Source organism: Jatropha curcas, chromosome 4 (genome assembly GCF_041381405.1).
Source record: "Jatropha curcas cultivar XTBG-Jc1 chromosome 4, XTBG_Jcur_1.0, whole genome shotgun sequence".
NCBI classification, from domain to species: domain Eukaryota; kingdom Viridiplantae; phylum Streptophyta; class Magnoliopsida; order Malpighiales; family Euphorbiaceae; genus Jatropha; species Jatropha curcas.
Window position 1 is genome coordinate 9,087,199 of NC_143154.1, and position 18,668 is coordinate 9,105,866.

At 34.5% G+C, this 18,668-nt stretch overlaps 1 protein-coding gene across 2 annotated transcripts; it reads left to right on the forward strand.

Annotated features, from left to right (window-relative positions):
• Nucleotides 1-3,041: 3,041 nt before the first annotated feature.
• LOC149496814 (ATP-dependent zinc metalloprotease FTSH 2, chloroplastic) lies at nt 3,042-8,033 on the forward strand. Of its 2 annotated transcripts, XM_089720349.1 has the most exons (6): nt 3,042-3,289; nt 4,058-5,275; nt 5,350-5,663; nt 6,533-6,773; nt 7,414-7,782; nt 7,925-8,033. In XM_089720349.1, the coding sequence occupies exons 2-5, from the start codon at nt 4,058-4,060 to the stop codon at nt 7,753-7,755; spliced, it is 2,115 nt and encodes a 704-aa protein (XP_089576475.1). In that variant the 5' UTR covers nt 3,042-3,289; the 3' UTR covers nt 7,756-7,782; nt 7,925-8,033. The 2 variants fall into 2 exon arrangements, with proteins under 2 accessions (XP_089576475.1, XP_089576474.1); XM_089720348.1 differs by lacking the exon at nt 7,925-8,033 and having other exon boundaries at nt 7,414-7,900.
• The last annotated feature ends 10,635 nt before the right edge of the window (nt 8,034-18,668 follow it).

The following is an 18,668-nucleotide window of genomic DNA, read 5'->3' on the forward strand; positions in this document are numbered from 1 at the left end:
ACAAAATAATATCCTACTACGTGCCAAGTTCATAGTAAATTCATACTCATGTCAACTGAAACCATAACCTCCTCCTCTAATGCTAGAACTCTGGATCATCTCAGTGCACACAGATCTTCTACCTACGTGAGAGAAATTCATCGTGCTAAGTATAAAACTCAGTGGTGCTTATTACATGCATTCAATCACAGTGTCTGAACCATGGCACACATAGAAATATACAGTCTCATATAATAATTAGTCAAGTACTATATATATATATATATATATATATATATATATATATATATATACACACACACACACACAATTATAGATAGTCAATCAGCAATCAAGGCTTAATGTAAAAATATACCTCTATATTCAATGGATACTCACATTTCAATAACATAGTATTATATAACAACAGATAATCTTAACTTCACAACAGATATGAACCAAACATGTATAGCTCAATGCTTCATTAAGATCTTTTCCCAAATACTCATTTCAATTTAGGGTCTTATTAGTAACTTAGATAAAATAGAAACAAAACAGATAGCAAATCAACTAACAGTTAGCAGAGCCCTAAAGAAATATTGTCTTTATCAAACTGGCATAAGCCTTTCAATTTAGTATAGCGCGTCCGCTCACTCATAAGACAACCACGTGTCTAGCATATGATCATAGTTCAATATCCAAATTTGTATTAATAGCAATGCTAATATTTACCCTCTAGGATTCATCCTTAGAGAAATGCCCAATTTCATAATGAAGCAATCACATTTCATATCCATTCATCCAATTATATAACATAAAGCCCAATTTCTCATAGTTCTTAATCATTCTCAATAAATTTCAATTTAAACTCACATTAAACATTTCATGCTTCAAATGCATTATTAATTCATCCAGATATCATGACATTCTCATCATACATTTCAAGTATAATAGGTACTACCTATTACTTTATTCCCAGATTAAGACTCATAATCTCAATCTCCTTGCTCACATAATATAACATGTAAACATAAACACATTATGCTTTAATTCCACAATAACAAATTCAATAATTCATAAAATAAAACATGTATTATGACAAGCATGATTTGGCTTGTTTAACGAAAATTGGTTAGCCTTATCCATATATGATCATGCAACTATACACCAACAGACCTTAATTGAACATTTGACCATTAATTTGACAAACCCCATCCAATTAAACAAAATCCTTACTTTAATTCCATAATCCATTACCAATCTTTAGTCAGTCCAATTCCTCGCTAAACTTACATTTAATCATTAGGCATGTTGACAAGTGTAACGACATTTTAATTTTTCATTAAGACCAAGTAGACATAACTTTCTGTTTACAATTAGGTTATGTCATACTTAAATAATTAGTCTTCACTTCATCTTTATTTAACACAAACTAGTAGTATAATAAATTATCCACAGTCCACACTTATATTCCATTTTTTATAAAATACTATAAATTATAATTAAGAACCGATATATTAGTTAAATGCCATATAAAATTTCATTTATCACTTTAGAATTAAATACATGTCTGTGCATATCTCTAATAAACTCACTTGTTTGTTTAAACAATTAAGAGTAAATCATTATTTATATATATGTTTTATCAAAAATTAAGTAGCACTTACCTGTTTAGGCTTTCAAATAAAAGCTTTAACATACAACCAATAAAAACTCATAATTTTATTCCATTCCATAATTACTAAAAATTAAAGGTGTATATATAATATTTAACTTCCTATAATAAGTTTATAATTTCTCCACTTTAATATCCTATAATAATAATATCAAAACCTCACTTCCTTATGTATGTTTAGTATCAAAATTATCATAGAGGAATCACGAAAAATGAAAAAAAAAAAAAAAATCATTGAAACCTATTCGGCCACTCAAAATTCCCAAACAACATCAAACCTCCATTTATCAAATTTATGTTATTAAACATTATAGCATTACTAAAGACTCATACAAGCCAAAAATCAAAATATAAACAATTAGCCACATATATCACAATTATATTCAAACCCAAATCAAATTTGCCTAACTTAATTTCAATTGCAAAATTCACTATTATTTTTAGACTAAGAATCGACATATTAGTTAAATCCATATAAAATTTCATTTATCACTTTAGAATTAAATACATGCCTATGCATATCTTTAATAAGCTTACTTGTCTATTTAAACAATCAAGTCTATATGTATGTTTTATAAAATGTGTATAGCAAAATTTCACAAATATAATTTCCACATTTTATTATTTTACCATTCTTTGAAAATTTTCATTTATCACTTTAGAATTAAATACATGCCTATGCATATCTTTAATAAGCTCACTTGTCTATTTAAACAATCAAGAGTAAATCATTATTTATTTATATGTATGTTTTATAAAATGTGTATGCCAAAATTTCACAAATATAATTCCCCCTTTTAGGTGAGTCATGAAAATAATTTTATTTTTAATAATATTTTTTTCTTTTTCGTACTGAATAATTTATAATATTATCATTTTAATTTAGTAAAAGATTTATATCTCCCTTGCAATAAGTATATGACCTCTTGATAATTAAGTAGTTTTAATGTTCTTGATATTTTTTCTCTTTATATCCTAACTCTATTTGACTTGAAAGAAAACAGTATTTAAAAAACTGAAAAAAAACTACAATTATATATTCTCTAATATATTGAGTAAGTAATAATACTACTGTTGCAAAATAATTAAAATTATCAATTCAGTTTAAGATCAGTTCATTACATAAGAAATAATGTTACAGGTAGCTTGTACGACAAAATGCAATACAAATTAACTATTTGTATTTATTTTTAATATAAAAAACTCATACTTTAATATTATATAGATAAAAAAAAAAATTAAAAAAAAAAATAAGCACAATCAATATGCAATGTCCGCCTTATAAAAAGACCAGTAAAGACTAATAAAGAAATAATTGAAAAAATATAGATGCTAGTGAATGGAAAAGAAGTGGAAAAAAAAAAAAAAAATCTAAAACGAGTGCTAAGCAGTGAGTCCAGCAGCGGAGAAACACAGTGAAATGACACGACTCACCCATTACAAAAGCGCCACGTACACAATTCCCAAACCACATCCGCTCCCTTCAATAGCACAATAACCACTGAAGCTATTCAGCTTCGCAGCGCCAGACAAAGGTTTCGCCTTTTGATTCTTATTCCCCGACTATACTAACTTTCCATTGTCTCAACTCTCAAGTGCGTATACCTTTGAATCGTTTATTCAAAGGAGAAGCGGGTAATGATTTTTTTTTTATTCCGAAATCATTTCTTGCACTTTGTACATATATGTGTTCTTCGATTTTTTTCTTTTGTCCTGTTCCTGTTCCTGTTCCTGTTCCTGTTCTTGTTCTTGTTCTTGTTTTTAAAGAGTTTGCATTTCAAATTGTTCTTTGTTCTGGTTCTTGTTCTTGTTTTGGTGACGTTGTATGTGGAATGAACAGTTGATTTGTGTTATTGTTTTCTTGAGATTGCTTTGGCTTAGAGAGTCTGGAACTAAAAACTCCTTTTACACATTTTAAACCTTTTTGTTGAACCTGCTTTATGTCCAAGTAATCGTATGATTTATCTTAATGATTGGAGTCATGGGCACCAGACTATTGAAGATTGTTCTTATGAGACTACCTTTTTTTTTTTTTTTTTTTTTTTTTTTTTCTTAAGTAAGTAATCTTGATACAGTTTGTGTAATTGAAACTTCCAAGTGATGGAATAAGAAAAAAAGATGGCAGATGCTGTTAATTATCTGCGCCTTAAGAGCTAGTTAGTTTGGCAGCCTTTTGTCCTCAACTATGGATTCTGATGTTTCTCCAAGTTGTGCTCTACTGCCAAATTTCCTTGCTATGTGGGAGAATTATGTTTCTCTATGCATAGAAACTCTCTGTTTAAAACAACAAACTGAAAACTGGGAATATTTAAATTTTTATGCATTTAATGTTAACAACACTATGCCATATATTTTGTTTCTCAAATTCTCATGAAAATGCTTTATGTTGCCTCCTTGTGCCAGATGGCAGCATCATCTGCTTGCATCGTGGGGAATAATGGTTTATCAAACCATAATATCGAACGAATTTTGAGCAAAGAAGTCCGTGGCAGGCATCTTTTCCTTCGTTCTAGATTTCAATCATTATGTAAGACATCAAAAACAGTTCTAATAAAAGCATCTTTGGACTCGAGGCATAATGAAGGAGGGAGAAGTTTGCTAAAGCATGAAGGAAGAAGAGGCTTTCTAAAGCAGTTGCTTGGGAATGTGGGAATTTTCGCGCCCACTTTACTCGGAAGTGGGAAGGCTTATGCGGATGACCAAGGGGTTTCTTCCTCCAGGATGTCCTATTCAAGGTTTTTGGAGTACTTAGATAAGGATAGAGTGAGAAAAGTTGATTTATTTGAGAATGGGACCATTGCAATTGTAGAGGCTGTTTCTCCTGAATTAGGAAACCGGGTTCAGCGAGTTCGTGTTCAACTGCCAGGACTCAGCCAAGAGCTTTTGCAGAAGTTCAGAGAGAAAAACATTGACTTTGCTGCACATAATGCTCAAGAAGACTCAGGTTCTCTGTTATTCAATTTGATTGGGAATCTGGCTTTCCCTTTAATCTTAATTGGGGGTCTATTCCTTCTCTCCAGACGTTCATCTGGAGGCATGGGTGGTCCTGGCGGACCAGGTTTCCCCCTGGCCTTTGGTCAATCCAAGGCAAAGTTCCAAATGGAGCCAAACACTGGCGTGACATTTGATGATGTTGCTGGAGTTGATGAAGCAAAACAGGATTTCATGGAGGTAGTTGAGTTTCTCAAGAAGCCAGAGAGATTCACTGCCGTTGGGGCTCGCATTCCAAAAGGTGTTCTTCTTGTTGGTCCTCCAGGAACTGGGAAGACCCTTCTAGCCAAGGCCATTGCTGGTGAAGCTGGTGTTCCATTTTTCTCCATATCAGGTTCTGAGTTTGTTGAGATGTTTGTTGGTGTTGGTGCCTCTAGAGTTCGTGATCTGTTCAAGAAGGCGAAAGAAAATGCTCCCTGCATTGTATTTGTAGATGAAATTGATGCTGTTGGAAGGCAAAGAGGCACTGGCATTGGTGGAGGAAATGATGAAAGAGAACAGACCCTTAACCAGCTTTTGACAGAAATGGATGGTTTTGAGGGTAACACTGGTATTATCGTCATTGCAGCAACCAATAGGGCAGACATTCTGGATTCTGCCCTGTTGAGGCCTGGACGATTTGACAGACAGGTAACAATAGAATTTCAGTCTTCCGTATTTTTTTGGTCTACGAAAGAAAGATTCATTTCAAAGCTTTTATGCAGGTGACAGTTGATGTTCCAGATATACGGGGAAGAACGGAGATATTAAAAGTTCATGCAGGCAATAAGAAATTTGATGCAGATGTCTCTCTTGATGTAATAGCCATGAGAACACCTGGTTTCAGTGGAGCTGATCTCGCAAACCTCTTAAATGAGGCAGCTATATTGGCTGGTCGACGTGGGAAGACTGCAATTTCATCTAAGGAGATTGATGATTCAATTGATAGGATTGTTGCTGGGATGGAAGGTACAGTTATGACGGATGGAAAGAGTAAAAGTCTTGTTGCATATCATGAAGTTGGCCATGCGATTTGTGGGTAAGTGTCATTATGAAGTTCTCTCATATGAATTCCTACCATCTTCATTCTTCCTTAGCTTGCTGCTGTAGAGTAGGTTAGGGATAATATTCTATTAAATATGCCAAGAGCAAACTCTGACTGGAAATTGATTTTCAGTAATATTTCATTAAGCATGCTATTCAGATGGAAAATCAATAAGTTCTATTGTAAGCCAATCTCAGAGAACCAGAACCAGGAATGGAAACCGCTCATAGACCCAGTTTTAAGTGAAACCTACTCGCTGCAGCAATGAACTCAACTAAAATTGGGTTGTAATCTCAATCTTACTTTGATGAGCTGTATAAATATGGATTCTTTTTCTTTATCCCACCTGGTTTAGGCTACCTCTTATGAAAGCTCTAGGTCCAGTAAATCTTTCTTCACTGTGTACTCACAAGTTGTCCTACATTCCCCTTGGTTAACTGATCTTTAACAATCTCAATCTCTCTTCTCTGAACTTATTATCCTCAATAGCTGCACTATCAATTCTGATGATTTGACTCCGGAATCAATGAAGGGTGCTTAGCATCAAAACTTAGTCTCTTATTGCTTGCTTCAGGATGTAAAAGACCCTCATAACTAATTGTTGATAGTTAATGTTTGCTAGCTTTCTGAATGTTTGATTTTTTCACTTTTTTCTTTGGTTTGCAAATTTATAGCTGAAAATTCTTAAGTTCATCACTCTTTGACTGTCCTATTTTGCTCCTTACTATTGCATACAGAGTAAAGCAGATTCAAAAGTAATTTTTGTTTAGTTGTTAATTTTTATTTGTACGTTTTTTCCTATTTAGTTGTCACTTCATTGATCAAAAGTAACTTAACAATGCTCTTTATCTTTTTACTTCCAGAACTTTGACTCCAGGTCATGATCCAGTGCAGAAAGTCACCCTAATTCCACGTGGTCAGGCGCGAGGTCTTACTTGGTTTATTCCTGCTGATGATCCTACCCTGATCTCCAAACAGCAGCTTTTTGCTAGAATAGTTGGTGGACTCGGTGGCAGAGCTGCGGAGGAAGTGATCTTTGGTGAGCCTGAGGTGACCACAGGAGCAGCTGGTGATTTGCAGCAGATCACTGGTTTGGCAAAGCAGGTACTAGATCTATCTGCTTTTAAAGTGGTTTTTATTGTTTGAACGTTTCTTCTCATTGATATCTGATTTAATTTTTGCTTCCGAAAAAGGAAAAAGATACATACTTCAATTTAAAAATATTGACGACTTACTCCATGATTGAAATGAAAAATTAATGAGAAATTCATTCATAATAGTTTAAATAACACTCGCAAATGTTTTTTCCCTTTTTTTTTTTTTAATGAGAATTGCAAAGTGTTCAATTTTCTTTTCTTATGTGGATTATCTTTCATCCTGATGACTTCAATCCGTCCTCTTTTACCCTGTCTGCCCTTAGGTCCCAATCAGTTGCTGGAACATCTTTTTAAAACTTCCAGCAACTATGATTAGGCTTAACTATGGTGTTGGATTGTTGGTGGATAGTACTGTTTGTGAACATATAATGTGCTTCTTTTATTCTTTGTACTTGCACGTTTTGGTTTTTATCATTTCTTTTTATTGTTTTAGAGTCCGAGTAACATCCAAAAGTGATTGCTTCAATTTCTCTTTACAGATCTTTTGCTTCGAGATTTTTTAGTTGCTCTGAAATCAGACTCGGCTTGAATGTAGTTTATTATCTACTTTTGGTATATAATGAAACTAAAGGGCATTTGTGTTGCAGATGGTAACCACATTTGGAATGTCTGAAATTGGCCCATGGTCTCTTATGGACTCCTCAGCTCAAAGTGCTGATGTCATCATGAGAATGATGGCGAGGAATTCAATGTCAGAAAAGCTTGCGGAAGATATTGATGCTGCTGTCAAGAGGCTATCAGACACTGCATATGAGATTGCATTGAGCCAGATAAGGAACAACCGTGAGGCCATCGACAAGATTGTGGAAGTTCTACTTGAAAAGGAAACAATGACAGGTGATGAGTTCCGAGCAATTCTCTCGGAATTTGTTGAGATTCCTGCTGAAAATCGGGTGCCTCCTTCTGTACCCTCTCCGGTGACTGTGTAGTTAGCACATTTCTCATACACCTTCCAGGTTAGATATATAATTGTAGTATATTATAATGTGTAATTAATTCTGTATATTATTTTGAAATACAGGGAGCTACTATATGTGGTATTATATGCATCTTTTTTCTTTTTTCTCTGGCCAACATTCTTTGTTTTATAACATTTAGGTGTAGAGGGGTGAAGCTGCCAATTTGATTGATGCAAGAAATTCAATCATTTTGTATACAGAACACCAACAGCTACTTCAAAATTTTAACTACATGAGTTTGCTTACAACTTGAAGGTACATTTTTTCATGGATACTTGCTACCTCCAATAACATAAACTGCTACTAATTTAAATTAACACGTGAGGATTTCTGTTTTAAAAAATTATGAAGTCCTTTTATTAACATTTTGATTATTCGGTCCAAAACAAAGATGAAAGTGTTTAAGAAAAATCAATTACCAATAAGACAGAATAAGCTACCCTTAAATATCCAATTGAAATCCTTTAAACATGAGAATTTTGCTGTGGATAAACATATTGAATCTGAACTTGCTAAAGAGGCAGAAATATCTTTACATGGCCAAAAAGGCAAGAAAAAAATGTAATCTTATTTTGGGACTACAAGTAGGGCTATTTGGCCGATTTAGTTATAAACCGAATAAAAAAATTACAACTTTCATCTTTTTTTATTAATTCCAATTAAATCCATATTTTAAACTCGAAGCTTCATGTTATCCAACTTAATTTATTTTGCACGGGTGGCCATAATTCCAGAACCGACGGTTCAGTTCCAAAAAATTTAGAATCGGAATCGAACCGAAAAATCAACGGTTCCGGTTCCGGTTCCTCAACGGTTCCAAAATCGACAGTTCCGATCGATTCTTTGGCCGGTTTTGGACGGTTCCGACCGATTTCAGATGGAACAAGAACCGTCGGTTCTGACTGGAGCTGGAACTGTTGGTTCACGGTTCCAAAACTGGTGGAACCAGAACCGAACCGGTTTGGACCGATTTCGGTTTCGATTCCGGTTCCCACTGGTTCAGAACGGACGGTTTTGGTTCCAAAAATCGGATTTTGGCCACTCCTATTATTTCGAGCCCAAGTAAATTTCCTAAATATATTAAGAAAAATACACTATTCACAGGTTGAAAATATCGATTGCCTCTCGGATGGCACTATTTTTCATCCAGAAATATTTCATAACCCGAGATTTTTTGAGGTGTTACAAAATCTCTCTCTTCAACTCGACACAACTTACTGTTATCTCAACCTCTGTTAGTCCTTTGTTGCACATGATTTCTCAACATTGTTTCCAAGTCTATCGAACCCTAAACGCATCGTCAATGACAAACGTAAATGGAAATTAGGAAGGGAAAAGGCACAAATTACAATCAAACTAAAATGAAGTGGTCCCAATTTCTAAATTATGAATACACAAGTCAAGATCCAAAAATCTCAAAAATCAAACAAACAATGGACATGATTGGCTGTGATGCGGGTCACTATATCGAATCCAAGTAAATTTTGAGTCCAGGTCAATCCAAAATATGGTTTCGTAAGATAGTACCTTAACAGCCATTTAACACCAAAATATTAAATTGGCATGCCAACGACTTAATCATTTAAAAACTTTTCTTTTAATTTTACATAAATGGCTTAGAAAAATTTTCATAAAAATCTTACAAAAAAAACTGTAAAAGCTTCTCCCATATTTTCAATATCCCAAAATCACAAAAAAAATTTTAAACACTTCTAAACTGTCTCAGAAGGCTAGATTTAAAGTTGATTATAGGAATAAAACCTTTGAGTAGTCTAATGTGCACCGTAAACTGTCTACCTCAAAAGTCAGCAATCTCCATGTGACAAGTCAAAGCGCTAAAGTATAAAGCTTAGTGATGCTAATTTTCCCTTTATAGTAGGGAATAAATAAGTAGTCATAATATTACCTATTGTCATAACACAACATTTTATCATAATCAAAGAGTATAATCATGATATAGCATATTTCACACGCATAATATAAATATTCACATTCTGCATGCTTAATTAAATCCAATAATCATGCATCACTAAATTAACATATTTAATTACGGTATCACATAAATCAACATATTTACATAAATGCAACAAAAATATTTATTTAAGTTATTTCATGAAAATAATATTTTAATTAGGCCACTAGCATATTTAGAAAAATCAAATAGCAGATAGAGAAAATATAATAATATACGGCTGAAAGCCTATAATAAAAATCATACAACCCTTCGGTCAGAATCAAATGACTATCATATAAGTTGGGAGTTCATTAGCGCCTGAACTGAGGTTTGTTAGCCCTTAATTGACACTGTATGTTACATATAACATAGACAATACTATTTTTCCTTTGGCATGTCATACCTTTACACTATTACTCAACTAAGTAAACTCATCGACAAAAATCCATCATATTAATTCATTTCATAATTCATAAATATAATGTTCTTAAATAAAATTCTCCGTGCACCGATCCCAAGATTGCCCGATACACTAATAGTTAACATGGTAATATCCACCTAATTAATCAATTCACTTATGCTTTAAAGAGGGTTATTAAATCCACTAATTCATTATCTTACTAAATTATACTAATTAACTACCCAATTAATTTAGTAGTTATAAAATCCTATTATTTCTATTATTTACCAATTAAGTATCTAATTAATCTAGATATCATCATTTAACTATTTAATCACTTAATTAAACTACTTCTAACAAATTAATTTAATATTACCACTTAATTATCCTAATCCTACTAAATTATCATCTTAATTAAGGCTAAATTATAATTTGGTCCTTAAAGTCCTTATTAATTACAAATGGGTCACACTTTGAAATAAATGGACTAATAAAATATTAGTTTTTTTTAGTCCACAATTACTCCTTTTAATGGTTCAATTTATAATTATAGTCCTTAATTAAGTCTCAAATTGCTCTTTAGTCTATAATTAGTGCAAATTGCATTGTAGTCCTTGAAAAATATCATAAAGGTCCTTAAAGTCTTTTTTATCCAAATTCTCCACAAGCTTAGAAAAATTGCCAACTAGTCCTTGAAATTATTCTAATTTTTCCTGTAACACCCACCGGCCAATCTCGGAGAACCAGACGGCGGATGTCACAATCGGTGCCGGAGCAACGTCTTCTGTCATTTATTCAAGCTAGATCACAAATTAGAAGTGGTTAGATTTTCATAAGGAGGCAAGTAATTAACTTTTTTTTAAAAAAAAAAAAAATATATACAATAATATTTAATGGAATTTCTACGAAAATTTCGCAAGAATTTTCCCTAAAAATTAACTTGCCACACAAAGAAAATATACACACTTCCAATTTTCTCCAAACCCTAAAACTCCAATTCAACACAACATGTCACACACACTTCTAAATATCCATCAATATACTTAGGTTCCATCACAATAGTCTAAACACATTCTTTTTTTTAAGGAATATATAATTATTATACACCAAAAATATAATGAGATGTTATTCCCGTAACTAATAATAACTCTTAATAAAGTATAAACTTATTATATACAACCTCCATAACACAATATTTTATATACATGCGCAAAATCATCATATACAAAATATCCTACCCAAAATGTTATATATACTCTGATGCTACTCCTCTGGTCTTGAAAAACATCCTCCGCTACTAACCTGCGCGTGATAAAAATCAACGCGCTGAGTGGAAGACTCAGTGGTGCTAAATAACCAACAATTAAAATAACAAGAATAGCCAAGGCAAGTCTCGCAAGTGCTTTAAATTACTCAATTATATAAATACCGAAATCGCATTAATTTAATTAAAACACTTTGAAAGCAATATAAGAAGATTATAAATACAAATATGTTTTCATTCTTTTATAGCAAAAATAACATTCCATTCTTAGTTAAGGCTGTAACAGACTGATTTTCTTTTAGTGTCGGTAATAGTGATTTACCGGTCTGTGAATAGTACCATCGGTCCGGGACTTGGTATTATTTTAGTCCGGAAAAATTACTATGCCTATTTACTATTTTTGGAGCATGTTTGCATGATTTAGGCGGGTAGAAAATATTTAATTAATATTATTGGAGAGTTTATGTATTAAATGCATAATATTTCTAGTGTGGTATATTGAAATAAATGAGGAATTATTTTAGTGGAGTTCATTTAATTAATTGGTGGAGTTAAATAAGAAGTAGAAGAGTATTATTTGAAGAATATTTAGAGCTATTGGATGAGATTACTTAGGACTTAATCTTAGCCACACATTTGGCATGAAATTTGGAAGTCAAATTTGACTTTGGCACCTTAAAGTAACACCACAACATTTGTTTTCTTTCTTTTGTTCTCTTCTCCACACCATTTCCATCTTCTTCCTTCTTCTTTCATTTTCTTCATTTTTCTTACCTCCAAATTTACCACCAAACTACCTAATTAAACCATAGAATAGGACTTAATGTTTAAGAATTAAGTAGTAGAAGTTGAGATTGGTGATTAAAAGCAAAGAGAAGTGAAGTTACTATTGAAGCAAGTAAGTAACACTGCTGGGGCATTAGTCAACCCAAATGACATCACTAAAAACTCATAGTGACCGTAGCGTGTCCTGAAAGCAGTCTTTGGTACATCTGATCCCTTCACCCTTAGCTGATGATAACCTGATCTCAGATCTATCTTCGAGAATACACTAGCTCCTCTCAACTGATCAAACAAATCATCTATCCGAGGCAATGGATACTGATTCTTCACAGTAACTTTGTTAAGTTGTCTGTAATCAATACACAATCTAAGTGAGCCATCCTTCTTCTTTACAAACAATACTGGAGCACCCCATGGAGATACACTAGGACGAATAAAACCCTTATCAAGCAACTCCTGAATCTGTATCTTTAATTCTTTCAATTCAGCAGGCGCCATCCGATACGGAGCAATGGATATCGGTGCAATACCAGGCATAACCTCAATACCAAACTCAACCTCTCTCTCAGGAGGTAAACCAGGCAACTCCTCTGGAAACACATCCGGAAAATCACATACTGTGGGTATATCATGGATACTAGGAGACTCTGACTCTGGAGCAAGTACACAGGCTAAGAACGCCTCACAGCCATGCTGTATCATTCTCCTAGTGGTACTGGTTGAAATAACATTAGAGAGGTAATCCATCCTCTCCCCCACAACTACAATCTCCTCTTCAGACGGAGTCTGAAGCGAAATCCTCTTACGTCTACAATCAACAATGACCCCATGTCTAGACAACCAATCCATACCCAATATCACATCGTACTCCTGAAAAGACAACTCTATCAAATCACCTGGAAATACATACCCATGAATGACTACAGGGCAATCTCTATACACCCGATCAACTACTACACTCTGACCCAAAGGGCTAGTAACCTCAAAGCTGTGCTCTAATGTCTCAGCATGCATACTACCCAGTCTACCCACATGTATGCATATGTATGAATGCGTGGAGCCCGGATCAATCAAAGCAAGTACAAAAGTGTCAAAGATAGAGAAGGTACCTGCAATGACGTCCGCCGCATCCCGCTGCTCCCTGGTCCTGATGGCATAAGCCCTCGCCTGTGCTCTAGCCTCTGGTCTCTCCACAGTCTCAGAAACTGGTCTCTCACTCCTAGTACCATATCCCTCACTACGGCCTCTACCTCTGCCTCTCTGAACATAGGGAGCTGGCCTCCCAACCTGCTGAGCTGGACGAGTCACAGTCATAGGACAATCCCTAATTATATGCTCAGTGGATCCACATCTATAGCAAGCTCTCGGAGCTGCCCAACACACCACAACATGCCTCCTGCCACACTGACTGCAAATCGGTAGACCTGGCCATGTAGCACCTCCACCACTAGCAACAGATGAAGCCGGAGGAGCTGATCTCGTAAATATACCCCGACCAACTGTCTGGCCCGGTCGGACCCCCATCTGCGGTCTGCCTCTAAATCTCTTGCTATTAGACTGGACCCCTGAAGTCTGTCCAGATGTAGCACTCCGAAATCTCTTATACTGACTACTCTGCTGGATCCTCTGACCTCTGGCCTGTCTCTCGTTCCGAATAAGCTCAAGCTCTGTAGCAGCCTTCACCAAACCAGCTAATGTAGTGTGGGGCTGGGATGTCAAGTGCATCCTATACTCATCCAGTAACCCCTTACGAAACCGCTTACACCGATCTGCCTCAGTAGGGACCAACTTAGAAGCATACCTACTCAACCGCAGAAACTCCCGCTCATACTCGGAGACAGTCATTCGTCCCTGCCTAAGCTCAAGGAACTCTGCTATCCTCTGATCCGTGTATAACTCCCCTACATATTTCTCCCGAAAAGTAGAGAGAAAGAAATCCCAAGTAACATCCTCGGCTCTCGCTGTCTTAACCATAGACTCCCACCATAGGTAAGCCTCTTCCTTTAGCAAGGAAACAGCACAAATCAATCTATCTGCAGGAGTACACTGCATCTGGTCCAAAACCCTCTCTGTAGCTTGGAGCCAAAATTCTGCTACAGAAGGATCATCATCTCTCCGACCCATAAAATCCTCAACACGATACTTTCTCAGTCTCTCTATCGAGGAAGGAACTGGAACAGGGGCTGGTGCGACTGGAGCCTGGGGAACAGCTCCCGCAGCCTGCCTCAATGCAGCTACCAACTGCTGCACCAAATCACCCTGATTAGGCCCCCCAGTAGCCTGCCCTACAGCCGAGGCGCGCTCTGCATCGGAACCCAAAATGCCACCAGCAACACCACCGGCTGGCCTACCGCCCTCTAACATAGCACCCTCTAGAGGGGCATAACTGTCCACCTCCTCATCCGGCAGGCGCTGAGACATCACTAAATACCTACAAAGACCAGCGGAATCGCATCAGAGAGAAATTCCCAAAACAGACTAATATGGCATGTATTTAACCTTATATGATTACTCCAAATCAGATAAACTCTCATACCAAATCATATATCCTAGAATCGTCTAAACCTATGCTCTGATACCACAAAATGTAACACCCACCGACCAATCCCGGAGAACTAGACGGCAGATGCCACAATCAGTGCCGGAGCACCGTCTTATGTCACTTATTAAAGCTAGATCACAAATTAGAAGTGGTTAAATTTTCATAAGGAGGCAAGTAATTAACATTTTTTTTTTCAAAAATAATGTTTAGGGAATTTCCTACAAAAATTTCGCAAGGGTTTCCCCTAAATATTAACTTGCCACACAAAGAAAATATACACACCCAATTTTCTTCAAACCCCCAAAACTCCAATTCAACACAACATACCACAAGCACTTCTAAATATCCATCAACATACGCATGGCAAGTTAATTTTTAGGGGAGACCCTTGCGAAATTTTCGTAGGAAATTCCTTAAACATTATTTTTGAAAAAAAAAATGTTAATTACTTGCCTCCTTATGAAAATTTAACCACTTCTAATTTGTGATCTAGCTTTAATAAGTGACATAAGACGGTGCTCCGGCACTGATTGTGGCATCTGCCGTCTGGTTCTCCAGGATTGGTCGGTGGGTGTTACAAAGGCTCGTACTAATAGAAAATGAACATAAGCAGATTTGATCGTGGCCTATGTTAGCGTCACCCCCATCACACAATCGTGGCTTATGAAAGCGCCACCCCCATCACACAAATAAGCGCGTCCGCCTATTATAAGGGCTGATAACCCTAGCATATGATCATAGCTTCACATAATAAAATCAATCTCATCATACCACATTTCAATCATGCATAGTAGAGCCCAAATCAAAATCATTCTTTCACAAAGGACTTTATTACTTACTCAAAATTCTTAATCAAAACACTTCATTACTTAATACCCATCATTTCAAAATTTCTCAACTTACAACTTACAAAAATTACCACATTCTTTTTAAGATAGTATATATTTAATATAGTATAAAAGCACATAAATCAAGAAATTTTCGGCATTTTCATAAACTTGACCTTTGCTGGGTTTTTAAAACATAACTTGAGTTATGGGTCTCCAAATTGAATGAAATCAGATTCATTAGAAAGCTAAGACAAAATGCTACAAATGTTATGAAGGGACCACAGCCCAGATCAATCAGTAAGATAGCAAACAAAAGCTAGAAACACAGACCAACAGATCAGACCTGATTCAGTAGAACCAAGTCCAACAACATGGTTTAATTAGGTAGTTTGGTGGTAATTTGGAGGTAAGAAAATGAAGAAAATGAAGGAAGAGGAAGAAGATGAAAATGGCGTGGAGAAGGAGAAGAGAAGAAAGAGAAAGTGTTACTTAGGTAGGTGACAAAGTCAAATTTTACTTCTTCATTTAATGCCAAATGTGTGGCTAAGATCAAGTCCTAAGTAATCTCATCCAATGGCTCTAAATATTCCTCAAATAATTCTCTTCTACTTATTATTTAATTCCACCAATTAATTAAATTAACTCCACTAAAATAATTCCTCATTTATTTCTTAATATACCACACTAGCAATAATATTCATTTAATACATAAATTCTCCAAAAATATGCATGAAATATTTTCTACCCGCCTAAATCATGCAAACATGCTCCAAAAATAGTAAATAAAATATTAAATATGCATAGTAATTTTTTCGGACTAAAATAATACCAAGTCCTGGACCGATGGTACTATTCACAGACCGGTAAATCACTATTACCGACACTAAAAGAAAATCATACTGTTACATTTCCTCAACACTTCCTTGAAATTATCATTTTGGTCCTTAGATGGTTCGACCAAGTCAAAATCTTGCACTAATCAAGCATTTAATCACACTAACTCACATCAATCATCACTAAATATTACATAAATATACGTAAATCATTAGTTAAACAACAAAACTCAAAATACATTTTTGGCTTAGAATGGTTTGGCCAAGCCTAGAAAATGGCTCAAACCACCACCAAACTTCACTAAATCACACACATAGCATCTCTAGCATTTGTATAATGAAAGATGGCATCAAAACATAATTTTAAAGCATATATTTTAGAGGGACAACAACTAAAGCTACTGACTTTATAATAAAATGAACATACATGGCATGAAATTGAACAAAATACATGAATATGACATCATAAACATAGTTCAATACTTATATCGTATAAAAACAAGGTTTTGATGCACATATATCACTTTACACATATTAACACCCTTATATATATCTAAAATGAAGAAATAGCACAAACTTTAGCAAGCCTAGCTCTCCACCACCTCCTTCCCTTTAGATTGGAGGACTCTCCACCAAAATCAAAGAAAAATAGACTTTTTTACAACTAAACATGAACATGAATTTTAGATGCATAAACATAACAAATGTGACTTTTAATGCATGAATCTAGCCTTAGGCTTAAGAATAAATAAAAAAAAAAAGAAGAGAGAAAGTTGAGAGAAAAGAAAGTAGTAGAATAAATGAGAGATCTTTAACCTTTAAAGCTTGGAATTTCTTTAGAAAATTAAAGATGTGGATTAAATATGTTTCAAGTGTCACAAGTCTAGTAAGTCCATAATTTGACTTTAGAAAATAATTTGAAAAATCTTGCAGAAAAACTGCAAAAGTTTCCCTTAAAAATTAGACTTAACTAAAAACATGTGAAACAAGAAACACTTCTAAACACAATCTTAATATTTCATCAACTCCAATTCACAAATCTCAATCACAATACTCCAATATCAATTCATCATCAACATTAAGTCTCATATAACATTCACAAATACATAATCTTAACTACAGATCCATACTTAGTCTACATAAGCTCTAATAAGTTATAAACTATCATACATAAATTTCTAGAATAGAAATTAACACATATTCCTCAAATAAATACAAACTCCAATGTCCTAAAGTTTACATGCCATAATTAATTACATAAACTAAGGCATAATACTAAGACTACTAAAAGGAGATCTTCTGCTCTGATGTTGATTTTGGTCTTCTATCAACACACCCGAAGTCTACAACTTGCTCGTGATGAGCATCTACGCACTGAGCATAAAACTCAGTGATGCTCAATAATCTCATACATGTAAAATGTTGTTTTGGCAAAGTTTTCATAAATCATACAATCATCATACCCAACATCCAAGCAGAAAACATATCATTCAAATGTATACATAATAAGCAATTTATATCAAATGTTTGCATACTTAAGCCATAATACATCATCTAAAGCATTTAAAAGCAAGACATGCTTATAAGGTTAAAAGCATAAAACATAGGTTTATAAGCATATCTTACAAATAATGTCATATTACTTAATCATTTCTTCATTTTAACTTATGATCTTTATATACACTTAGTAGAATGAGAAGCAGATAAAATTGACATAAATAGAATCAGAGGGCTTTAAAACCCAAACAGAAGTAGAGGAGTGCATCCACTCATACGGAGGGTACTCACGTGCCAAACATACGATCATAGCTCAATCTAGATAATTAAAGTAACATTAATATGCTAAGTATTTCAGAAGCAAAATAATCTCATTCATAGAATCAAATTCACACTGAGTGTAATAAGAGCTACAAAGTTACATTCTTTCTTATTAACTTATTTAATTTCTCTTAAACTTTACTTTCCTTAAATATACACATTTTTCATATGGATTTCTTAACTTAAAACTCAAATAAAGCGATAAGGCACATGAAATATCACATATTCCAAGTCATAGAAAAAAGCATAGTATAAGAATGATTTTCATCATATAAATCATTCTTTTCTCATCTAATTCAACTAAAGTGTTAATTATACACCTAGAATGGTAAATATACTCTAAAAGCATGCAAGAACTTGAGCAAATTTTCAAAGTTCCAACTTTTCAAATCATAGGAAACAATCATGTCACATGTATGATTTTATCATAAAAGCTTTCCTTTTCACATTTAACTCATT

What these genes read in the sequence shown, in the direction of transcription:
- LOC149496814 (XM_089720349.1), top strand. Translation starts at nt 4,058, where the DNA reads ATGGCAGCATCATCTGCTTGCATCGTGGGGAATAATGGTTTATCAAAC. An exon ending in GTTGGCCATGCGATTTGTGG is followed by an intron (nt 5,664 to 6,532) that starts GTAAGTGTCATT and finishes TTTTACTTCCAG; the next exon opens with AACTTTGACTCCAGGTCATG. An exon ending in TCACTGGTTTGGCAAAGCAG is followed by an intron (nt 6,774 to 7,413) that starts GTACTAGATCTA and finishes TTTGTGTTGCAG; the next exon opens with ATGGTAACCACATTTGGAAT.